At 37.9% G+C, this 26318-nt stretch overlaps 1 protein-coding gene across 1 annotated transcript in view; it reads right to left on the reverse strand.

The window, feature by feature from the left end:
• Positions 1-26318, reverse strand: part of LOC110212978 (cytochrome P450 2J2-like) — a 46531-nt gene that overhangs the window by 4449 nt on the left and 15764 nt on the right. The window contains 6 exon segments of the mRNA XM_020993168.2: positions 8696-8767; positions 8770-8833; positions 12741-12928; positions 17486-17621; positions 24323-24417; positions 24420-24498. Coding sequence (XP_020848827.2) covers positions 8696-8767; positions 8770-8833; positions 12741-12928; positions 17486-17621; positions 24323-24417; positions 24420-24498 — 634 coding nt within the window.

Genomic DNA, 26318 nt, shown 5'->3' on the forward strand with positions numbered 1-26318 from the left:
CAAAATTAAAAGAAAGGGAAAAGGTGAAAAAAAGATGAGGAAAAAAAAGAAGCTGACCCTAGAAAGTTATTGTGGTAACAGGGAAGACCAAGACACAAACTCAGAAGAGGACAACAATGGCAAAACATGTATGGGCAAAATCCAAAAGAAAAATGGGCAGTGGTCTCAAGCCTAGAAACAAATCATAAAAAAAGCTCAAAAAGAAGCTTAAAAATCATAAAAGAGAAGTAGAAGAAAAAATGGGAAAAGAAACAAAAGTGATGCAAGAGAATTATGAAAAATAAAAGGGTTTACAGCTAGGAAAAAAGAAAACAACTGCTTAAAAATAGAATTGGCCAAATGGAAAAGGAAGCACAAAACCTGAATGAGAAAAACAACTCTTTAAAAAGTTAGAATTGGGCAAGTGGAAGCTAATGACTCTATAATCAATCAAACAAGTTCATAATATGATGAAAAAGTTAGAAGAAATTGCAAAATACATCATTAGAAAAACAACTGGCCTGAAAAGTAGATCAAGAGAGATGATGTTAGAATCGTTGGACTTCATGAAAGTCATAATTAAAAGGAGGACCTGGACAGCATCTTTCAAGACATTATCAAGGAAAACTGTCCTGATATTCTGGAACCAGAAGGCAAAATAGGCATTAAAGAATCCACTGATCACCTCAGGAATGAGACCCCAAAATAAAAACTGTAAGGAACATTATAGCCAAATTTGAGAACTATTAGGCCAAGGAAAATACCGAAAGTGGCCAGAAAGAAACAAATCAAATATCAAGGAACTAGAATCAAAATTACCCAGGTCTTAGCAGCTGCAGTATTAAAGAATCAGAAGTAACAGGACATTATATTCTAGAAAGCAAAGGATCTAAGACTACAACTCAGAATCACATACCTGGCAAAATTAAGAATAATATTCCAAGGAGAAAAATGTCCATTGTATGACGTAGAAGGATTTCAAGCTTTCATAATTAGATAACCAGAATTGAAAAAAAAAATCTAAAATATCAAGAACCAAGAGAAGCCTAAAAGGAGAAAAAGAGAAAAGAAAACATAAAGGACTCAATGAGCTGAACTGTTTACATCTCTACATGGGAAGATGACACTTGTAATTCTTAAAAATTGAACTACTAATAGTAGAGCTGGAATATACATAAAGGTATGGGTATATGGTGAAGTTGAGGGAATAACATAAAAATAATTAAGGGATGAGAAAGGAGTACACTAGGAACAGAAGGAAGGGAGAGGTAGAATGAGGTAAATTATTTCACATGAAGAGACATGAAAAAATTAGAGTAGAAGGAAAGATGGGAGGGTGGGCAATGGGCACCTATTGAATATTACTCTCATCAGTATTGGCTCAAAGATGGCACAATCAGACAGAGCCAAGATAGTGGAGTAAAAGTAGTGACTTGCTTGAAGTCTCCCCCAAACCTTTCCAAATACCTGTAAAAAAAAGACTCTAAATACAGTCTACAGCAGAAGAACCTACAAAAATACAGAGTGAAACAAATTTGCAGCCCAAAACAACCTGGATGGTTGATGGGAAATGTCTGTTTTACTATTTCAGCATGGGCTGTGCAGGCAAAGACTGTGCCTCAGTGAACCTGAAGCAGGCTTCAGAGGACTGAATCACAGGCAGCTGTGGCAGTTTCCAGACTTCTCAACCCACAAATGCCAAACACAACTTAGAAGGTCAGTAGGAAAAGTCTGTGACCATAATGAGAGAGAAGTTCAGTCCTGGCCCCAGTCCCAGCACTGCCATGGAGTGGTGGCTGCTTCTGGAGCTTCTGGCTCACAAACAGAGGGGGAATCATGTGGCATATCAGAGGGAGACTACAGGGATCTCTTTGCTGGTGCTGAGGCAGGAATCTCTTCCTTTCCCTGTGCTTGCATTGGGGTCCAGTTCTGGGTGGTGGTTCTGGGATGAGGAGGAGCACTGGCATGGTGGAGCTTGTGGCAGAAGTGGAGAGGGAATTTTCACTCACAGTTCCAAGGCAGAAAAGAATGCTTGTGGGTACTCATAGACCAGAGTTCAGGCCAGGAAAAGAGTAAACACCTCACTCTTGATCATATCACTTTGGAAGAAAGGAAATTTCACAGGTCCCTAGAAGAATCTCTGAAAACAGCTGCACACAACTCCTGAAATGTGGGACAGTACATTCTCCAAACTGGAAGCAGACTCCTACCTTAATAAAGAGTTCAAAACTCAAGCTTGAAACTGAGATCACGAGCAAACTGTGTGAAAAAAGTCAGATCATAGAATTTTCTTTGGTGACAAAGAAGAACAAAACATGCAACCAGAAGAAAACAAAGTCAAAGCTCCTACATCCAAAGCCTCTAAGAAAAATATGAATCAGTCCCAGACCTTGGAAAAGCTCAAGAAGGATTTTGAGAAGCTAGTAAGAGAAGTAGAGGAAAAACTTGGAAGAGAAATGAGAGTGATGCAAGAAAATCATGAAAAACAAGTCAACAGCTTGCTAAAGGAGACCCAAAAAAATACTGAAGAAAATAATAACCTTAAAAAATAGCCTAACCCAAATGGCAAAAGAGGTCCAAAAAGCCAATGAGGAGAAGAATGCCTTAAAAAGCACAATGGGCCAGTTGGACAAGGAAATCCAAAAGCTCACTGAAGAAAATATTTCCTTAAAAATTAGAATGGAGCAAATGGAAGCTAGTGACTTTATGAGAAATCAAGACATTGTAAAACAAAACCAAAAGAATGAAAAAATAAAGACAATGTGAAATATCTCATTGAAAAACAACTGACCTGGAAAATAGATCCAGGAGAGAAATTTAAAAATTATTGGACTATCTGAAAGCCATGATCACAAAAAGAACCTAGACATCATCTTTCAAGAAATTATAAAGGAAAACTGCCCTGATATTCTAGAATCAGAGGGTAAAATAGAAATTAAAAGAATCCGCTGATCACCTCCTGAAAGAGATCTCCAAAGGAAAAATCCTAGGAATATTGCAGCCAAATTCCAGAGTTCCCAGGTCAAGGAGAAAATATTGCAAGCACCCAGAAAGAAACAATTCAAATATTGTGGAAACACATCTAGGATAACACAATATTTAGCAGCTTCTATATTAAGGGACCAGAGGACTTGGTATATAATATTCCAGAGGTCAAAGGAGGTAGGATTACAGCCAAGAATCACCTACCCAGCAAATCCTTCAAGGGAAAAAAATTGACCTTCAGTGAAATAGAAGACTTTCAAGCATTCTTGATAGAAAGATCAGAGCTGAATAGAAACAACTTTCAAATACAAGACTGAAGAGAAGTATGAAGAGGTAAACAGGAAAGATAAATAATAAAGTACTTATTAAGATTGAACTGTTTACATTCCTACATGGAAAGATGATATTTGTAACTCATGAGACCTTTGTCAGTATTCAGGTAGTTGGAGGGAAAAAAAATATATGTATATAGATAGGTAGATAGATAGATACATAGGTTGATAGAGGGCACAGGGTGAGTTGAAGATGAAGGGGTGATATCTGGAGAATAAAATTAAGGGGTGAGAGAGGATTATATTTGGAGAAGGAGAAAGGGAGAGGTAGAATGGGGTAAATTATGTCACATAAAACAGACAAGAAAAGGCTTTTACAGTGAAGGGGAAGAGGGAGAAGGTGAGAGGAAATGAATAAATCTTATTCTCTTTGGATTTGAATTAAGGAGGGGATAACATGCACACTCAATTGGATATGGAAATCTATCTTAATCGACAGGAAAATAGTGAGGAAGGGGATAAGAAATGGGGGGATGATAGAGTGGAGGGCAGATTGGAAGAGGGGGTAATCAGAAGCAATCACTTCTGAGGAGGGACAAGGTCAAAAGAGAGAATAGAATAAATGGGGGCAGGATAGGATGAAGGAAAATATAGTTAGTTTTTCATAACATGACTACTGCTATGGAAGTGTTTGGATGACTACACATGTAAAACTAGTATGGAGTTGCTTGCCTTCTCAATGATGGTGGGTGGGGTGAGAGGAAGGGAGAAAATGTGGAACACAAAGTTTTAAAAACAAATGTTAAAAATTGTTTTCACATACAGCTGGGAAATAAGATATACAGGCAATGGCATATAGAAATCTATCCTGGGGCAGCCAGGTGGTGCAGTGGATAGAACACCAGCCCTGGATTCAGGAAGACCTGAGTTAAAATCTGGCCTCAGACATATAACACTTACTAGCTGTGTGACCCTGGGCAAGTCACTTAACTCCATTGCCTAGCCAACCAAAAAAGAAAAAAGAACAAAAAGAAAAAGAAAAGAAACCTGTCCTGACCTACAAGAAAATAGGAGAAAAGAGATAAGAGAAGGGAGGGGGAGATAGAAGAGAGGGCAGATTAGGGGAAAGGGTATTCAGGACATACACAAGGTTGGGGTGGGGGGAGGGGTGACATGGGGAGAAAATTTGGAACTCAAAATCTTGTGGAAGTGAATATGGAAAACTAAAAATAAATTAATAAAAAAGGAAATCTTAAAAAAAAAGATGGCACAATATATAAAATCAATTGAACATAGGAATCTATCTCACCCAACAGGAAGTTAGAAGGGAAGAGATTAAGCAAATGTGGGGCAGGGAGAAAGAGAGTGACAGAAGAGAGGTCCAGGTGAGGTGGTAGATAGAAGCAAAACACCTGAGGAGGAAAAGAATGAAAGGAGAGAGTGGACAAACAGGTCTAAAAATAGGATGAAGGGAAATACACAACTAGCAATCATATCTGTGAATGTGAATAGGATGTACAGTCCCATAAAAGGGAAGTAGATAGCGGAGAGGATCAAAAAACAGAATCTTACAGTATGTTGTTTACGAGAAAACACAGAGTAAAGGTAAACAGCTGGAACAGAATTTAATATGCTTCAACTTAAGTAAAAAAAAAAAAGCAGAAGTTGCAATCCTGATCTCTGAAAAGATGAAAGAAAAATATGCCTAATTAAAAGATAAAAAAGTAAAGAAACTACATCTTGCTAAAAGGAACCATAAAAAACAAAGTAATATCAATACTAAACATATATGCACCAAGTGGTAAAGCATCCAAATTCTTAAAGAAGTTAAGTGAGATACAGATTCATGACCAAACAAGAGAGAGAGAGCATTATGAAATGTAAAATAGATTCTTGATTACATTAAATTAAAAAGCTTTTACACAAACAAAACCAATGCAAGCAAGATGAAAAGGAAAAGCAGAAACCTAGGAAACAATCTTTACAAATGTCTCTGATAAAGGGACTCATTGCTCAAATATGTAGAGAACTGAGTCAAACTGATAAGAATACAAGTCATTTTCCAATTGATGAATGATCAAAGGATATAAACAAGCAATTTTCAGATGAAGAAATCAAAGCTATCTGTAGGCATATGAAGTGTTCTAAATCATTTTTAATTAGAGAAATGCAAATAGAAACAACTCTGAGGTATCACCTCACACCTATCAGATTGGCTAATATGACAAAAAAAAGGAAAATGTTAAATGTTGTAGAAAATGTGGGAAAATTGAAACACTAATGCACTATTGGTGGAGTTAAGAACACATCCAACCATTCTGGAGAGCAATTTGGAACCATGCCCAAAGGTCAATAAAACTGTGCATACCCTTTGACCCAGCAATAGCACTTCTTGGGCTGTATGCCAAAGTGATCATAAAAATGGGAAAAGGACCTACATGTGCAAAAATATTTATGCCAACCCTTTTCATGGTGGCAAAATATCAGAAATTGAGGGATGCCCATCAATTGGGGAATAGCTGAACAAGCTGTGGTATATGAATGTAATGGAATACTCCTGTGCAATAAGAAACGATGAACAGGAAGATTTAAGAAAAACCTGGAAATATTTGTATGAACTGATGGAAAGTGAAATGATCAGAACCAGGAAAACATTGTTCACAATATCAGCTTATGTGATAATCACTTTTGAATGACTCAGCTTGTCAGCAGCATAATGGTGCTGACCAAGATAAGTGCAAAGGACTCACTAAAGAAAATGATATCCATATCCAGATAAAGAACTGATGGACTCTGAATGATGATCAAAGCACACATTTTTTGCTTACTTTATTCTTTTTCATGTTTTTTTCCTTTGATCTGTTTCTTCTTTTAGAACTGTGACAAACATAGAAATATGTTTTGCATCATAGAACACGTATAACTTTTATCAAATTGCCTACCATTTTAGGAAGATAGCAGCGTTAGGATGGCACGAGGGAGAAAAATTAAGATCTCAAACATCTTTTTGAAATGAATGCTAAAAATTATCTTGATATATACTAGAGAAGAAATAAAATATTATTAACATATGTATAAATATATAAATATATAAATCTGGTATGTCATCTGATTTCATCTCAAAAACAAATCTGGGAGGTAGGTGCTATCATTATCCCCATTTTGCAGATGGGGGAATTGAAAAAAAGAGTGGTTAAATGACTTGCCTAGCTAAAAAGTGTCTGAGGCCAAATTCGAACCCAGGACTCCCTAACTTCAAGCCCAGCACTTTATCCATTGTACCATCTAGCTGTCTAGGTTTCTATTAAGCACTTACTATATGCCAGGCACTAAGTTAAGTGTTGGAGATAAAATGAAGAAGCAAAAATTATTCTGGCCTTCAAGAAGCTTACATTCTAATGAGAAAGAGGATACCATGTTCATAAATAGGTGTATATGAAATATACACAGAGAAGAGGGACCAGGAAGGGCCTCCTGAAGAAGGTGGCACTGGACCTGGATCTTGAAGGAAGCCAGAGATCTCGATGGTGGAAGTGAGGAGGGAGGGCATTCTAGGCCTCGGGGACAGCCAGTGCCAAGGCAGGGAGTCAAGAGACGAGAGTTTGGTGTAGGCAGAACAGCACCCAAGCTGGCAGTAGATGGTGGAGAGGAAGGGCAAGATGAGGCCAGGTTATGAAGAACAGTCAATCTCAGAGCAGTTTATACTTGCTCTTAGAGGCAGTGGGGAGTCCTCAGAGCTCACTGAGAAGGGTTGAGAGCAGGGGGTAATATTGTTAGACCTACACTTTAGGAAAATCATTGTGGCAGCTGGGTGGAGGATGGATTGGTTTGGGGAGTGACTTGAAACAAGGAGATAACTTAGGAGCCTCTTGCAGGGGTCCAGGTGAGAGATGAAGAGAGCATGATGAAGCAATCCCCCAGCAGAGATGAAACTACTTCGGAAAATGTAAAGTACAATATAAATTGTACATGTGTGTATATGTGTGTGTGTATACGTACATATGTACATATATATGCACATTATATATAATTTTAACAAAATCTAAATATATTTTAATATTTTGAAGAATTTAAATCAATTAAACTTTACCATTTTATTTATTATTAATAAATAAAATTTATGAAGTTTGTTAAGTTTAAAATAATTTTAAGACTTATAATTTATAAAATAATTTTTTATAAATGTAAGTTTGTAAGTGAAGGAAATAAACAGTATTTCATGACTTGCGAATCATCTAGTGCAACCCCTATAGGAAGGGCTCCCCCAAATGATGTGCTCCACAAGTGAGCATGCCACCTGAAAGAAGGATGAAGGAGGCCGCCCAGCTTGATAGGACATTGCTGTTCCCACCTCCATCCATTTGCACAGCACAGGCTGCTGCCCCAGATCAGTCGGCACCTTCTCCTCCCTCCTGCCCACTAGAACCCCCAGCATCTTTCAAAGCTCAGCTCAGAGGCTGCCTCCAGTTGTCAGGGCTTTCTCCTTGCTGAAATTCCTTTGTATTTACTTAGGATCAGAATATCACAGATTTGAGGGTGGAAGGGACTTTCCAGGTCATCTATTCCAACCCCATTACTTACTAGAGATGAAAAAATGGGCCCCGAGAGGGTCTGAGTCACTCCAAATCACATGACTAAGAAAAGACAGAATTATAACTCACATCATCTGGCTTTGAATTCCTGGGATTCTTGGTTCATGGCTTCAGAACTGAAAAGAACTTTATTGGTTATCTAGTCCAGTCCCTTCACTTTATAAATGAGGAAACTGAGGCCCAGGAAGTTTAAGTAACATTACTCAAGGATACCCAAGGGGAGAGCACCAGAATTTGTGGGTGGTGGGTACTCTGGGGTCCTAACAAAGGGTCTGTAAAACCATCAGGCAAAACAGGACTTGAAGATGAAAATTTCTTCACTTCAACCACATAGCTTTTCTCTAAAGAACGCACCCCAGTCCTTGCTGTCTCCTCAGGCAGACTAACGTTACTTTTTTTTTTTAATTTTCAAATGGTTTCAGGTATCTTATGGTGAATAAAATAAAAACGCGCTTGAGAGATTTGTTGGGTCCATCGCACCTTGCATCCAGGAGGCATCGTGGACAGAGTGCAGGAATCTGGGGGTAATTTCATCTCAGACACTTCAAAACTGTGTGACTATGGGTAGATCACTAAACTCCCTGAGGTTTAGTTACTCCATATGTAAAATAGGCAGCTATATTACCTACCTCATGTGGTGTCTGTGAAACTCCAAAGGGATGTTATCTTTCTTGAAGACTTTAAAAAGCTATCTAAAGGCCTGCTATTTCAAATTGTGTGATGTATTTTCCCAATCAATGAATGTTAATAGTATATGCACCATCACATGGTTGTGGGTTTTAGGAAGTAGAGTCTGTAAAGGCTTTTAATATTAAAAATGTTGGTGCCCCCTAGCCTAACGCCCCCTTCCTACTGAGTGTGGCTCACCTATTGAGAAAGGCAGAAAGTCTTCTCTCTTTTTAAATTGACCATTCTCCAGAAAATGTTCTGGTTGAAAGTTTCTGGGGTAGCCCACTCCTTGGGGTCCCTGTGCAAGGCATTCAAGTTGGTCATCAGTATGGTCCCCTGGAAACAAGAGAAAAGAACTGAGTCTAAGGAACTTTGAGTTGGAAGACACCTGGCACACCCTCTCATTTTGCAAAAGAGGGAATTGAGGCAGGGGGCAGGTGATGGGTAAGAAACTGGCCAAGGCCACACAGTTTGTTAGTGTTCAAGCCCATTGTATAGCTTGACTTCTTAGAGCAGGGGCTCCCAACATGTTTGGAAGGCTGGCAGGCCTTTGGACCCCTTCTCAGAACCATGTTTTAAAATGAATCAAATAAGAAACATAAGATTACAAAGGAAACTGATTGTATTGACATGCAACCATCAAAATCTAAACAAAAAAAATTGATTTCATGGACCCAAAGTTAATAACTCTGGTCTTAGAGAGTCATAGATTTTTTATGGATGAGGAAACAGAGGCTGACAGGTGATATTACTTGTCCGGGGTTACACAAAAAGCATCTCAGTCTGGATTTGAACCCAGATCTTGCTGACCTCCAGTTCCAGCTCTCTTATCCACTGGGTCTTGTTGGGTTGTAACCTCCAGCTTCCTGGTGTCTAACTATAAAGACACACCTGGGTGTGTTTAGAGAACCTGGTTTAGAAGGAATTGTCCTCATGAGAGGAGCTCAGAGGGTTAGGCAAAGATGAGGTTAGAGAAGAGGGCAGTGAAGTGGGTATGCCCAGGCCTTCTTATATCCTGTTTGTATGAGTGAGCAGGCATGGCCCTGCCTCTGGGCCTGGAGATCCTAGAGCAAACATGGCCTTAAGACTATATCTTGGGAGTAATCTCTGCTTCCCAGAGAGTATGAAATCATGGTGTTAGGTTTGGGGGGACCTAGAGCCCATCCCCATAATTTTACACCACAAAAGGTTAAGTGACTTGCCCAGCATCACACAGCTCATCATTTGAACCCTGGTCTTTAAGACTCCAAGTTCAACACTCTTCCCACTATTCCAATTTGTCTCTCTACCTCCATACTTAAACTAAGTCTTCCTTAACACTTAAGCCCAACTCAGTCCACTTCCCTAAAATGTTCCTTTTCTTCTTATCTCTCAGGACTCTCTAAACCCTATCCATCTATCCTTCACAGCTCAGCTTGCTCACCTCTTCTTCTGTGAAGTCATCCTTGATCACTTCATGCTATCATGAGCTCTCCCTCCTCCTGACTCATCCCTCACCTATATCATACTCACTGACTAGCTATGTGACCCTGGGCAAGTCACTTCCCCTCGCCTGTCCCAGTTTTCTTATCTGTAAAACGTGAATGATAACAGCACCTCCCTCCCAGGGTTATTGTGAGGATCAAGTGAGAGATGTTTATCTATACATATACTACATATACACACATACATATTTATATATACATATACATATACATGTACATATACATATACATATACATATACATATACATATACATATACATATACATATACATATACATATACATATACATATACATATACATATACATATACATATACATATACATATACATATACATATACATATACATATATATGTATGTATGTTTCTGTATAATTGAGGGTTTTTGGTAAGTCTATGGATCTTTTTTTTAACACTTTAAAAGCATTATTTTGAGAAAGGGAGCATAAGTTTTCACCATACTGACTGCCAAAGAGCTCCATGATAAAAAAGATGAAGAAACATTGCACTAGAATCTTAAAATCATTGATTCTCGCAATTGGATGAGAAAATTGTTGCCTTGCTGGTTTGCATGCTTTAGAGAACAGCTGTGTGGTTGAAGTGAAGAAAGTTTCATCTTCAAGTCCAGTTTTGCCTGATGGTTTTACAGACCTTTGCTGGAACCCCAGAATTCCCCCAGGCATAGGCACTGCACATAAGCTCTGGTACTTCCCCTCTGAGTATCCTTGGGAGATCTTACTTAAACTTCCTGGGCCTCAGTTTCCTCATCTATAAGGTGAAGGACTGGCCTAGATGACCAATGAGGTTCCTTTCAGCTCTGAAGCCATGAACCAAGAATCCCAGGAGGGATTCTTCAAAGCCAGAGGATCGGAGTTATAATTCTGTCTCTTCTTGGTTGTGTGATGTGGAGTGACTCAGACCCTCTTAGGGCCCATTTTTTAATATCTAGCAAGTGAAGGGGTTGGAATAGACGGCCTGGAAAGTCCCTTCCACTCTCAAATCTGTGATATTCTGATCCTAAGTAATACAAAGGAATTTCAGCAAGGAGAAAGTCCTTACAACTGGAGGAAGCCTCAGAGCTGAGCCTTGAATGAAGTTGGGGGTTCTAACAGGCAGGAGGGAGGAGAAGGTGCCGACTAATCTGGGGCAGCAGCCTCTGCTGTGCAAATGGATGGAGGTGAGAACAGCAATGTCCTATCAAGCTGGGCGGCCTCCTTCATCCTTCTTTCAGGTGGCATGCTCATTTTTGTGCTCTGTATTCCTCATAGGGTCTTATACATAGTTATCAACTCAGCAGATAAAAAATAAATGAAACTTAGGCCAGAAAACCTAAGTTTTTATAAAGCTCAGCAGCACTTAGCACAGTGCCTGGCACATAGTAGGAATTTTATAAATATTTATTGACTTGAAGAAATTCTTTTGAGGTGATGGAGCTCTATGAAACTAGGAATTATTAAAATGATTTCTCAATCATGATTTCCATTTAGGCCCAGGGCCTAAAGTGATTTCTTTGAAAGGGGCAACCTGGATTAGAGCCTGGACCCCAGGAAAGGGCATTGGTGGAACTCCTCTGGCCAGGTCCCAGAAGTGCAATGAGGGGGGTGGGGGATATAAACAACTCCTTCAGAATTCTGTACTCAGTGTCTGCCTGAGTCTCTGTACCCACTGTGACTGAGAAACCATTGCTGTCTGGGCAAATATGATTTGTTTTGGCCAGAAGAAGTTGGGGAAGGTCCAGGCTACATCAATCGTGCTCACGTGGCTATGAGTCCAGAACAGTTGGAAGAACATTTAATGATCATGTAGTCAAACCATCTCATTTTTCAAATGGGAAACTGAGTCCTAGGGAGGTGTCACACATAGTGATGTCACACATAAAGAACCTAAATGTGCAAAAGTAATTTAAACCTAGTATCAAAACTAGGTTTTAAACCCAGTCCCTCTGCCTCCAAATCCAGTGGTTTTTTTTTCATCTAATTGTGAGAATCAATTATTTTAAGATTCTAGTACAAAGTTTTGTCACTTTTTTTTTTATCATGGAGCTCTTTGGCAGTCATTATAGTGAAACTTATGCTTCCTATCTCAGAATAATGCTTTTAAAATACAAAAAAAAACCCCATACATAGACCACAAAAAATCTTCAATACTATGGAAATAAAATGCATATATATATATATATGTATATATGTGTGTGTGTGTGTGTGTATGTGTGTGTGCATATTTAAAGACCAAATTCATGCACCCTAGACCAAGAACCTTTGTTCTACAGTACATGCTTTTTTATTTCACCTTTAAAAAAATATATTTATTTATTTTTAGTTTTCAACATTCTATTTCATAAGATTTTGAGTTCTAAATTTTTCCTTTCCCTTTTCTCCCCCATCTCCAACATGGCATGCAATCTGATATAAGCTATACATACCATCTTATTAAACATATTTCCATATTAATCATGTTGTGAAAGAAGAATCAGAACAAAAGAGAAAAACCACAGGAAAGAAAAAAAATAAAATAGTATGCTTCGATCTGTATTCAGACTCCATAGTTCTTTCTCCACATGGGGATAGCATTTTCCGTCATGAGTTTTTTGGAAGTGTCTTAGATCATTGCATTGCTGAGAAGAGCTAAGTCTATCATTGATAATTTCACAATGTTACTATTACGGTGTACAATTGTTTCACTTTCTTCAAATCCACACCCCAGGGTATATGGAAGCCATGGAGCCCCTTCAGGTTCATGGGAGAAAAAGTCATTTACCTTTGGCACGTGATATCCTGCCACTGTGGTATCAACTTTGGCCACCCTGGGAACGTTGAAAGGAAGAAGATCACCAATTCTCTGAACTTCATGAATGGTTGCATTACTGTAGGGCATATTCTCCTTATCAGCCATGGTAGGCTGCCTTGACTGGCCGATTACCTGGTCAATTTCAGCTTGTACTTTGCCTGGAAAGGAAGGTAGACTTTTTTGAGACTCAAATAATAGCTCACATATAGAGAGTACTTTAAAGTTTGTGAAACATTTTACAAATATCTCATTTGATCCTCACAATAATGCCAGGAGGACAGTGCTATTGTTATCCCAATTTTGTAGATTAAAATGAAGCAGACATAATTGAAGTGACTTGCTCAGAGTCACAAATCTTGGTGGATTTGAACTCAGGGCTTCCCCCCCTTCCAGTTTTTTTTGATCATGTAGGAGAAACATAGCCACATATGTAGTTGTGTTAAAGTTTGGTTTGACACTTCAACAAAAGTTCCAATCCCCACAGCTTAGAAACATGGAGACTTAACTGATTAATTGCAAATAGGGATGTTTGCCTTGTTAGGAAGACATCCAGGAACTGGTATCGTGGAAGGCATGCTGGAGTTAAAGACAGAAGACCTGGATTCAAATTTCAGCTTTACCCATCACTATTTGAGTGTGCATGGGCAAGTCATTGAACTCCTTGAGGCCTTGGTTTCCCTATCTCTAAAATAATCAGGTTTGATTACACTGTCTCTAAGCTCTTTAAATTTATTTTTGTATATTATATTTATTTATATTGCTTTATATTTAGTGTGCAATGATTCCTGAGTCCAAGTAAACCAGATGTAGAAGGCAGTTCTGAAGAGCAAGATGGTAATTGTAGAAGAAAGATAATTTGGGTCCCTACATGAGCTTATCCCTGACAAAGCATTTATGATGAGCCATGTAGACAGAAACAATTTCAAGTAAAGTCAACAAGCATTGGTTAAATACCTATTGTGTGTCACGAACCATACTAAATACCGAGAAGAGAGAAGGATGCAAAAGATAGTCCCTGGACTAAATACTGAGAAGAGAGAAGGATGCAAAAGACAGTCCCTGGACTAAACACTGAGAAGAGAGAAGGATGCAAAAGACAGTCCCTGCCCTCCAGGAGCTCACAGTCTAATGATGGAGATGACATGCAAACAAGATACATGCAGGATAAGTTGGAGATAATGACAGAGGGAACGCACTAAGATTAACGGGCATTAGGAATGTCTTTTCGCTGAAAGTGGGCTTTCTTCTGGGAATTGAAGGATGACAGGAAAGCCAGGATGCAAAGATAAGGAGGGAAAACATTCCAGAAATAAGGGGACAGCCAGAGAAAATGTCCAGAGCCAAGAGAATGAGGGTTTTCTTGGTGGGACAGCTAAGAGGCCATTGGCACTGAAACAAAGGATAGGTTTCAAGGAGTTAGGTCTAAAGAGACTAGGAAATTAGGAGGGGGCAGCCCATAATGGACTTTGAATGCCACACAGAGCATATTTTATTTGATCCTGGAGGTGATAATGTGACACTGCATTTTACTGAGTGGGGAAAATCACTCAACGATCATGGAATAGAGGCTGGACTGGAGTGCAGAGAGACTTGAGGCAGGCAAACCCACCACAGACTATTGCAATAGTCCAGGTGTGGGGATATGGAGATCTGGACCAAGGTGTGAATAGTGGCAGAGGAGAGGAAATATTCAAGGGATGTTTCAAAGGGGAAAGAAACAGACCTTAGCAACTGATTAAAGGGGGGGTATGCAAGAGATTATGAGGATTTGAGGATGATTCCTAAGTTTTGAGACTGAGGAACTGGAGGATGGTGTTGCACTCTATAGTAATAAGAAAGGTAGGAGTGGAGGAGAGTTTAGGGGAAAGAGAATGAATTCTGCTTTGTACATATCAAATTTAACATTGAATTTAAAAATTTAACATTTAGTTCACACATTTTAGTGCAATAGGTAGTTGGAGATGAGAAACTGGGGGTCAGCAGAGAGCTTAGGGCTGGATAAATATATTTGAGAATTTTTAGCATAAAGATGAAAATTGAATCCTTAGGAGTAGATGAAATCAGGGACTGAAAAGGTATAGAGGGAGAAGAGAAGGCCCAGGGCAGAGCCCTGTGAAACAACTATATGTGTGACCTGGACACAGGTGTGACCTGGACTAAGGTCTATCAAAGGAGACTGAGGAGTGGTCAGATAGATAGAAGGGTGGCTCAGAAAGAGTATTATGAAAATATAGAGAAAAGCGAATATCAAGAGAAGAAAAATGATTGGCAGTGTGAAAGACAGGTCAAAGTCGATGAAAACTGAGAAGATGTCATTCTATATGGGAATTAAGAGATCATTAGTTACCTTGAAAAGATGGGTTTCAGTTGAATGATAAAATTGGAAGACATACTAGAAAATTAAGAATGAGATGAAAGGAACTCAATGCATCTCTTCTAGATGGCCTTCTCAAGGATTAGCCACAAAAGAGAACCAATATGGGACAATAGTGGGAATGGATCAAGTAAGTTTTTTTGGTTTTGTTTTTTGGTTTTTTTTAGAATAGGGGAGACATGGGTATGTTGCTAGGCAGTAAGGAAGCAGCCAGTTCACAGGGTATAGTTGGAAATAAATGATAGAGTGGGAAAGATAGAGACAACAATCTTCTAAAGAATATGGACTGGAATGGGATCATTAGTATATCTAGCAGAGTTGACATTAGCAAAGGTATGAGTTACATCTTCATGGGATATAGGATTGAGGGAGACAGTAGTGACAAAAAGGGTTATGTGAGAGGAGAAGGAGGGGAGATGAGGGAATTCAAGGTGAATGGCCTCAATATTCTCAGTAAAATGAATTGATGCAAAGTGAAGTCTGCAGAACCAGGAGAATCTTGTACACAGTAGAAGCAATATTGTATGCTGAAGAACTGTGAATGACTACAATGATCCAAATTACCCCAAAGGACTAATGATGAAGTATACTATCTGCCTGCAGAGAAAGAAACCATATTGTCTGAATACAGACTGAAGAGTGCTATTTTTCACTTTCTTCATCTCTTTCATTTTTATACAAGTCTTCTTACACAAAATGACTAATAAGGAAATGTTTTACATTAGCGTACATGTCTAACCTGTGTCTGATTGCTTACCATCTCAGGAAGGAAGAAGGAGAGGGAGGGATGGAATTTGAAGCTCAAAACTTTAAAAAAATATTAAAAAGCATTTTACATGTAATTTAAGAAAAAATAAAATATCATATGTCTATATATATCAATTTACAGTAAAATATGAGGCAAGTTTCACAGCTGAAGTGGTTGAGGGAGAGGGAGTCATGCTCCCATGTGAAAGGATGAGAAGGTTTGGAAGAGCTACTTCAGTGGATAGGAAAATTAATTAATTAGGGAAATGTAAAAAGATTACCTTGCTGCAATAATTATGAGATTGCATAAAATGAATTAGTAGTGGACACAGTCAATCTGGTTTTGTGGCTTCCCTTACATTCATTTAATGCATATGAATGAGACTGAAGGCCAGTGATAGTTGAAGTGAACTGAGCTTGATGTTCGATAGGACAAGAGAGATGGTACCATAGTGGGGGAAGTATAGATTGAATGGTTCATGAAGGGGTCAAGATGGAAAAATTAGGAGTGTGTGGCTAATGCAAGGGTGATGGCCTGTCAGGGAACTGAGGAGTCAAGAGATTGGCAGTCAAGGAAGGCAGAGGAAGAGGTGGAATATCAATAGATTGAGATCAGATAAGGGAATTTCGGAATTGATGAATTCAGAAAATTGTACATTTGTGGGCAATGGCCAGATCACCCTTTAGAGTAGCTTATAAGCTTATAATTATAGTATGTTTATATATAATATATGAACTATATAATATAATAAATCTAATATATAACATGCAATATAAATATATTAGAGTAGCTGATAATTAAGTTAGTGCTTGTTGACAGTGTGATTCTTAGCCCATTTCCCATCATTCTGGTGTTGTCATTGTAGTAGCAGGAGCTGACTACAGAAGGCTGAGGGTCATTTTGTATCATTCTTTGTGTCAAGAGATGGGTTGGATTTTATGGTCTGTAAGATACCTTCCAACTCTAAATCTAAAGATGTTATGACCTTCTATAGATTTGATTCATAATGTATCCTTCACTTAAATATTTTTATTTTTAAATCTATGGAGATTTATCATATTTAATAGAATACAAAAAAATTTAAAATGTTACTTTTTGTTATCACATACCTTTTCAATCAAAAAAGTTACAGTGCATTAACAAAATAATTAATAATAATAAAATAATATTTGCTATTTATATAAAACTTTCAGGCTTACAAAGCACATTATGTTTGTTAACTTGTTTAAACCTCATTACAACCCTTTGAGGTAAGGACTATTATTACCCCCATCTTATAAATGAGGATACAGAGGCTGAGAGAAGTTATGTGATTTGCTCAGGTTCACATGGTTTGTGAATTCCTGAGGCAGGATTTGAATTCACATCTTCTTGACTCCAAATGCTACACTCTACTGCCCAAGTCAGCAACTACCATCATATGGGAGCTAAAAGAAATTTTGATGTTCAAAAGGGGACTGCATGATTGTGAAAAATGGTAATCACTGCTCTATTCCAATGAGAATTGAAAAAGATGACGTGTGTAAAGCTTTAAATGGGACCTCTTCTGGGCAGAATTCTAATTGGGTACATAGCCTGGAGCAATCACTGTACCTTGGATCTCTGGATAAAAGGCCATATACAGCAGCGCCCACCTCAGAGTGGTCGAAGTTGTCTCTGTTCCAGCAAAGAAGAGGTCCAGGGTGCAGAAGACTAAATTTTTTTCATCAAAACTAGAATGGATGTTATCCTTAAATTAAAAGGGCAGGCATCACTTGGTGAATAAAAATAATAACGATAATAACAATAATGATGATGACTGCCTCCAAGTATGAGGAGTTACACCCTCAGTGGGGTCTTAGAAGAGTCCAGGTGGCAGATCCTGGGCTTCCCACTAACACCCAAGAATACAGTAACTGTTCCTAAGAATGAGAATTCCTATTTCTTTTTTATCTTTGAAATATTATGTTTCCAACTACATGTAAAGACAATTTTAATGTTCTTTTTTATATAAAATAATGAGTTACCAATTTCTTCCCTCCTTCCCACCCACCCTCAATAAGACAGTAAGCAATTTGATATAGGTTACATAAATGCCTATGTCCCAAGCTTATCCCATCCTCTACAGTGTTCATATTTGCCTTTTCTTTCATATTAGCCAATCTGTAGGTGGATGTGGTACCTTAGAGTTATTTTAATTTAATTTGTTTGTTTCTCTAATCATTTGTGATTTAGAGCATTTTTTCATATAACTATAATAGTTTTGGTTTCTTCACCTGAAAACTGATTGTTCATATCCTTTGACCATTCATCAATTGGAAAATGATCTGTATTCTTATCAATTTTTCAATAATGATTTAGATAATTTTTCATATCACTATAAGTTGTTTTGATTTATTTATTGGAAAACTGCCTGTTCAAGTCCTTTGATCATTTATTAGTTGGGGAATGACTCATTATTATAATTTTGACAAAGTTCTTTACATATTTTTGAGATGAGACCTTTTTCTGATAAATCATCTATATGATTCCCCCCCCTCAAATTTTCTCCTTTTCTTCTAATCTTGGCTGCATGTGTTTTATTTGAACAAACTTTTTAATTGAATGTAATTCAAATTATCCATTTTATACCTAATTTTGCTCTTTAATTCTTGTTTATTCATGAATTGTTCTCCTATCTAGAAGACTGGTAAGTTATATGTTCAGTGTTCTAATTTTCTTGTAAAATGTCTCTTTATATGTAGGTCATGAATACATTTTGACCTTATCTTGGTAAATAACGTAAGCTACTGGGCTATGCCCAGTTTCTGCCGTACTGCTTCCAGTTTCCACAAAATTTTTTTGATCAAATAATGAAGTCTTATCCAAAAATCTTAACTCATTATACTTGTCAAATACAAGATTTTTATGTTTATTCACTGCTGTAAATTGTATTTCTACTCTATTCCATTCACCTACCTTTCTATTGCTCAGTTAATATCAGATAGTTTTGATAATTACTCCCTCGTAGTATAGTTAGGATCTGGTACTGCTAAAGATCTTTCCTCTATACTTTTTTTAAATATTTCCTTCGATATTCTTGGTATTTTGTTCTTTTCCAAATGAATTTTGTTATTATTTTTACTAATTCATATTTTAATTTATAATTACTATTTGTGTTTCCTCCATCTTATTTTTACTTACTAGTTTCCTTCTCAGCCTCTCTTTTCATCCCATCCTTGTTACTTTATCTTCTCTTCTTACCCTTTTATTCCTTATTTTAGCCACCCCTCTAAAAGGCCCTTCTTTATCTATTCACCTGACCCTCCTAATCTTAATTTAAATATCTTTCTAATAGCCTCTCTCTCACCCTATTCCCAGTTTTCTCACCTCTCTAGAAGTCTGTAAGACTTCTAAACCTCTCCAGATGAGTATGGTGTTTCCTCTTCTACCCAGATGAGAGTAAGGATCCAATATTACCAGCTTTCTACCTCCAACTGTTTGCTCTGTATAAATTCTTGCTTTCATGCCCCATTTTTATGAGATACTTTCTCTGTTTACTCTTTTCCTACCCAATTTTATTTTTAGAATTGCCTCATCATACACAATTCAGCCTCAACTTTTCTTTGACACTATCTCAGTAATGCAAATAGGTTTAGAAATACTATTACTACTACTAATAACCAGCAATTACTAATATTAATAACATTTTCAAGTTTCATAAATCAACAGTTTGACCTTAATCAGAACCTTGCAATTGATCTTTAATGATTTCCTTATGTTTCTTCTGGATCTTTTATATTGAATTTTGCATTGTCTTCTGGTGTTTTGGTTACAAATACCCATAAGTCTTTCAGTTGATCAAATGTCTCTGTTTTCATTCAGAGTCATAGCTCAACTTTGCTGGATAAGTTATTCTTGGATGCAACTCCAGCTTCTTTGCTCTTTGAAACATAATTTCCCAAGACCTAAAGTCTTTTAGTATATAAACAATTAGGTCTTGTGAAATCCTTATTGTTTTTTCTGTAGTGTTTCAATTGTTTTTATTTTCTTGGTGCTCGCATTATTTCCTCTTTAACCTGTGAATTATGAAACTGAGCTATGACATTCCTGTAAGTTTTCTTCTTGGGATCTCTTTCAGGTGATGATCAGTGGATTCTTTTTTATTTCTACTTTATCTTCTTGTTCTAGAACTTCAGGGCAATTTTCTTTAATAGTTTTTTTTACAATATTGTATCTGGATATTTTTCTGATCACAATGTTCAGGTAGACTAACAATTCTTATACACCCTCACCTCAATCTGTTCCCTAGATCAGTTGTTTTTCTAATGAGATGTTTCAGATTCTCTAGATTTTATCTAGTGCTAGTATATCTTGATGTCTTATAATGTAATTTGATTCCACTTGCCCATTTCTAGTTTAAAAGGAGTTATTTTCTTCCTTAAGTTTTATATCTCCTTTTCTAATTCATTAACTTTCTTTTCATAATTTTCTTAGATTGTTTTTATTTTTTCTAATTTTTCCTCAGTCTCTCTTATTTAATTTTAAAATTATTTTTTTAATTTTCTTTTAAGATTTCTTTTGGGGGGGCAGCTAGGTGGCACAGTAGATAGAGCACCGGCCCTGAAGTCAGGAGGACCTGAGTTCAAATCCGGCCTCAGATCCAACACTTAACACTTACTAGCTGTGTGACCTTGGGCAAGTCACTTAACCCCAATTGCCTAAAAGCCAAAAAAAAAAAAGATTTCTTTTTGGACTTGTGACCATTTGACATTACTCTTTAGGGTAGGAGTGGCTTTTTTTTACCTCACTATCTTCCTCTGAATAAAAATCCAGGTCTTCTTTTGCAACAATGTAGCTATCAATGGTTGGGTTTTCTTTCCCTTGCTTACTCATTTTTATTTTTAATTTGATGCATATTATTTCACATAGCTAAATATTACTGTGATGAAGTTTTAATCCTGAGTTGTGGATAATGGTGCCCCAGGCCTAAGTTCCTTGTTTGCATTGTTTTCTGACTTCTGTTTGGGGGCTCAACCTTAGGACTCCTCCCTTCCTCCCCTAAGTCCCAGCCATGCTGTCTGGAAAATGTTATTGCTCTCTGGGATACCTCTCTCACCTGTCATGTGCTCACCCCTTCTTGCCCACAGCCACAGCCAGGGATTAATCTTATCTAGTCATTACTGCTGGACCTGACTTCTAGTAAAAGCACGACATTCTTTGATCTTCCCTCTCTCAGCCTCTGCTCTTCTTTAGATGAAAATTTGGGAGGTAAAAGTTTGTGAAGTAAAAGTTTCTGAGGTAAAATTTCTTTAGATCATGAATAATATGAAAATTGAGGTAAAATTTCTTGAGGCCTGGTCTGCTTCTCTAAAGGCCTACAGTTTGTTGATTCAGATGAGTTGCTCTGAAGGTGTTTACACTTCCCTCACACCAAACCTCAGCCACTGGAATCTTCTCTGAGGTCCTCTTAAGATGTTCTAAAAGCACAACTCCTTTACCTATTTAATTTTGCTGCTCCACATTCATTTCATAGCGGTTTTCTGTTTGTGAAGGAAATCTTTAGAGCCTAGAAATTTCTGACCTACTCCACCATCTTCCCAGAATATCTTATTCCTCCTCAATCTATTTTCCAGCTTAATTGTTTTTCCAGTGAGGTATTTTACATTTTCATCTGTTTTTCATTGTTTTGATTCTGTTTGACTGAGTCTCGATGTCTCATAGAGTCATTAGCTAACACTTTCACAATTCTAATTTTTAAAGAATTATTTTCTTCAATTACCTTTTGCACCTACTTTTCCATTTGGCCAATCATACTTTCTAGGAGTTGTTTTCTTCAGTTCATTTTTATGTTTTCCTTTTCCAAGCTGTTGGATCTTCTTTTCACAATTCTCTTGCATAGCTCTCACTTATTTAAAAATTTTTTTCTTCTACCTCCTTATTTGATTTTCAAAATACTCTTTGAGCCTTTCCAGGAGGGCTTTTTGGGCTTGAGACTAATTCACATTTTCTTTGAGGCTTTGCATGTAGGTGTTTGCCATTGTTGTCCTCTTCTGAGTTTGTGTTTTGATCTTCCCTGTTTCCATAATATGTTTCTGTGGTCAGACTTTTGTTTTGCTCATTTTCCAGGCTATTTCATAACTATGTAAAGTTGAGCTCTACTCCTGGGGCACAGGGGGGCGCTGTCCCATGCTTCTTGTGCTGGAGGCCAGGGTCTGGTTGCTGGCTTGATGTGGAGGCTTGCTCCGGGGGCTGTTATGTTGGAATCACTCCTACTAGCGTCTGTTGCACCAGACTTTAGTGGGTTGGCAGCTCACGGCTTCATCCTGGCTACAGGCCTCTCATAGCTTATCTGCTGTGCCATTAGCGCACTGAAGCACATTGCTGATCTTTGCTGGGGTTAGGCTTCTATTGAATTTGCATCTTTATTCATTTGTATTGAATTCATTCTCCCCCTCTTTCTTTTATTTCTTCTCCTTTTCTCTCTCCTCCTCCTTTACTTCATCTCTTTCGTTCTCTTCCTCATCTGTCTCATCCACCCCCTCCTCCTCCATCTCCTTTCCCTTCTCTTTTTCTTCATTGCCCTTATTATTATTCTAATTACTTTTATTTTCTCTCTACTAAAAACCTCTCCACTTACCTGTTAGTGGCTGTGGATATTTCTTCATCTGGCAGGAATAAAGCTGGTTGTAAAATACAGAATAATAAGAGCTAGCATTTCTCTGTAGCAACTGCCATGTGCCAAACACTGTGATAAGGGTTTCACAAATATGATTTCATGTGATCCTCACAACAACCCTGTGAAATAGGAGGTGTTATTGTCTCATTTTACAATTGAGGATACTGAGGGAAACAGAGATTTTGTCACTTTCCCTGGATCACATGGCTAGTGTCTGAGATTGTATTTGAACTCAGGTCTTCCTGACGCCAAATCCAGCGATCTATTCGCGTGCAGTATAGTTGCCTTGGTGACCTTCCTTTAGTTCTAGGTGTATCCCTCACCTGTTTCATTCTCTGAAAATAAAGCATTCAGTCAAAAGAGCTGAGTTTATATGTCCATGCTCCATGATTATTGGACAAATCCTTTAATATCATTTAGTTTCAGTTTCCTCATCTGGAAATGTAGATAATATCTGTGCTGGCTATCTCATGGCATTGCTTGGAGTGGAAAATAAAAACCAGAACATTTTATAAGCCTTGAAGTGCCATATGCATCGAAGTAGCAGTTGTATTTTTCATTTATTAGCATTAATATTCTTCTAGGTAAGAATAGATATTTTACCCAATTGATTCAGTCTTTTAATCATGAGAAAACTAATAGTATCCAAATGCTTTACAATTTGTCAGCTACTTTCCCCATAATCTTCTGAGGTAGGTAGTATCAATAATATTGTACCCATTTTTCAAATGAAAATACTGAAACTTAGAGAAATGATTTGTTTCCAGGTAAATTTGACTGATGAATTCAGGATCTGGAATTCAAATAGAGGTCCAGCGTTCTTGAACCATATAGGACATAATTACAAAATCTTGAATTTGGAAAAGAACTCCAATTATGTCAAACTCCAAAGAAATAGGGCCACCAAACCATATGTAAGGATCTTTGGGGGCTACATATTGACTTACATTATGTAAGTTCAAATGTATTTTTATTTATTTTGTTAAATATTTCTAAATTATGTTTTTAATCTGAATCTACAGTACTCACGAGTGATACGGGCTGCAATGCTGCCCACATGTTTACTGCAAAAATTTTTAAAGGTGGTTATATTTTGATTGTGCTTATAAGATTTATAATTTAACTGATTTTTATAGTGTTGTGAGGTTTACAAAGAACATATACAAAATAATTCTGGATAGGATAGGGGGTAGATAGAATATCTTAATGTTATGGATGAGAAAAGTGAGGTGCAGAGAGATGGATTCAAAGGACTGAAATATCAGGAGCAAGACTTAATCCCAGTCAGAGTAGGTTCAAATGAAAAGGACACCGGACTTGGAAACAGAAAAAGTTAGGTTTAATTCTAGCCTAAGATTCCCAATAGCTGTGTGACTGGAGCAAGTCAATTAACCCCTCTATGCCTCAGTTTCACCCTCCTTCCATACAAAATCAGGAGGTTGGGGGCAGCTCGGTGGCACAGTGGATAGAGCACCAAACCTGGATTCAGGAGGACCTGAGTTCGAATCTGTCCTCAGATGCATAACACTTACTAGCTGTGTGACCCTGGGCAAGTCACTCAAACCCATTGCCTAACAAAAAAAAAAATCAGGGGTTCAAACTCATTAAGCCCTATGGTCCCTTCCAGGTATAAGTAAAAATTGTGAGCGCTTTGAGGAAATATACTTATATTATGAGGCAGATGTAAAGTTTGGAACATTTGAACACACTTATGCCCACATCTCTGCACTGTTTTTTGTTTGTTTGTTTGTTTTTAAACACACAAATCCGGCTTTCTGTGTTATCTCCATTACCTTGGACAGCTCCTTCAGGTAAGCATCAATGAAGTCCGGAGATTCCTCTGGGTTTAAATCTTCCTTATGTTGTTTGATGACACATTCTACAAGGACTCCACCTTCTTCCATTCTCTAAAGAGCTTCTGGTGAGATCCTGGCAGATATTTCATTGCCCAAGGAAAGATATTGAAGAGCTAAATAATATAAAAGGAGTAAGGAGAAGAGGGATGAGTGTCAGTTCCTGTTAGGCTGCCCTGTCTCTTCATCTTCCCCATTCTAAATGAGGCCAGGATTCTTGACCATTTTTATGCCATAGAATTTGCCATAATTCCATGTCTAACCACTCCTGAAATACAACTTCCCTGTCTATCCTTCCATACTGTTGCTTTCCTGACACCCAGGCTGGAATCTAATCATCTCTTGTCTCATATACCAGCTGCTTGGCCATATCCTGCTGCACCTAAATAATTCTTTCAAGATGTCACCAATCTAGGCAGCCTCAAAACCTGCAGAGAGGAAGGGGAGAAATTATTTCTATAGTATTTGCTAGCATTTGACACATATTTCCTGTTAGCTCCACAGAATTCTCTTCTCTTGAATTTCCATTTTGCTCCTCTTAGAGAATAACTAATGTTATTCACCCTTCCCCTCAATTTCTTCCATAGCTAGACTCCTGCAGAGTTAAATGAAATCATGAGCTAGTTACTCCTTTGGTGAGGAGGCAGAGTCAATAGTGTGATGTAATAAGACTCAGGAAGACCTGAGTTAGAATTCTGCCTCACACAGTTATTAGTTGTATGGCAAGTCATTAACTTCTCTCAGATTCAGTTTCCTTAACTGTAAAATCAAGAGAATAATAGCAATTATCTCAAGATGGTAGTTGTGAGGATCTAAAAAAAATCAGTCAATCAAAAAGCATTTAATAAGTACTTACTATGTCCTAGGTACTGTGGTACATGTTGGGCATGCAAAGGAAGGGGAAAAACTGCTAGTCCCTGTCCTCAAGTAGTTAACATTGTAATGGGAAAGACTATGTGGAAATAACTAGGTACATGCAACATATATGCAGAGTGGTTGAAAGGTAATCTCAGAGGGAAGGTGCTAGCAGCTGTAGGGACTGGGAAAGACATCCTGCAGTAAAAGGTGAAATTTGAGCTGATTCTTGAAAAAAGTCAAGAGGGAAGGTGAGGAAAGAGAACATTCCAGGCATGAGAGACAGCCAGTGCAAAGGCACTGAGGTGGGAGCTAATATATGTAAAGCTATTTACAAATTGTAAATTTAAGCCCTTAAATTATCCATATCTCTCTGATTGTGTCTATTCCCTCTCTGTTTCTCTCTCATTATGTTTCTCTAGTGGTCTACATCTTTTTTTTCTCTATCTCTGAACCTTCCTCCCTCCCTTCTGCCTTTACTCCTTCTTCCCCATCTGTCTCTCTGTCTCTGTCTCTCTCTCTGTGTCTCTGTCTCTGTCTCTGTATCTCTGTCTCTGCCTCTTTCTGTCTCTCTCTCTGTCTCTGTCTCTGTCTCTTTCTGTCTCTCTCTCTCTGTGTCTCTCTGTCTCTCTGTCTGTCTGTCTGTCTCTCTGTCTCTGTCTCTGTCTCTCTCTCTCTCTCTGTCTCTCTCTCTCTCTCTCTCCGTCTCTCTCTCTCTCTGTCTCTCTCTCTCTCTGTCTCTCTCTCTGTCTCTCTGTCTCTCTCTCTCTCTTCCATGCAGAGGATAGGATAAAATTCCTGATTTCCCTCTAACACTGCTCAAGAGACAGCTTCTCCATGAACTCTTTCCTAGTTGTCCTGGCTTCTAATACTGCTCCTACCAAAACTTTTCCCATTGTATTTGTTTATTGGCATATACACACATTGAGGGTATGTTGTCCCCTCCAACAGAATGTAAACCACCCAAGGTCAGGGTCTATTTCATTTTTGTCATTGTATCCTCATCTCCTAGCACAAGGCTTCTTAAATTTTTTCCACTTGTGAGACCTTTTTGCCTAAGAAATTTTTATGCAACCCAGGG

The sequence above is a fragment of the Phascolarctos cinereus genome, unplaced genomic scaffold, assembly GCF_003287225.1.
Source record: "Phascolarctos cinereus isolate Bilbo 61053 unplaced genomic scaffold, phaCin_HiC Scaffold_5;HRSCAF=322, whole genome shotgun sequence".
Lineage (NCBI taxonomy): Eukaryota > Metazoa > Chordata > Mammalia > Diprotodontia > Phascolarctidae > Phascolarctos > Phascolarctos cinereus.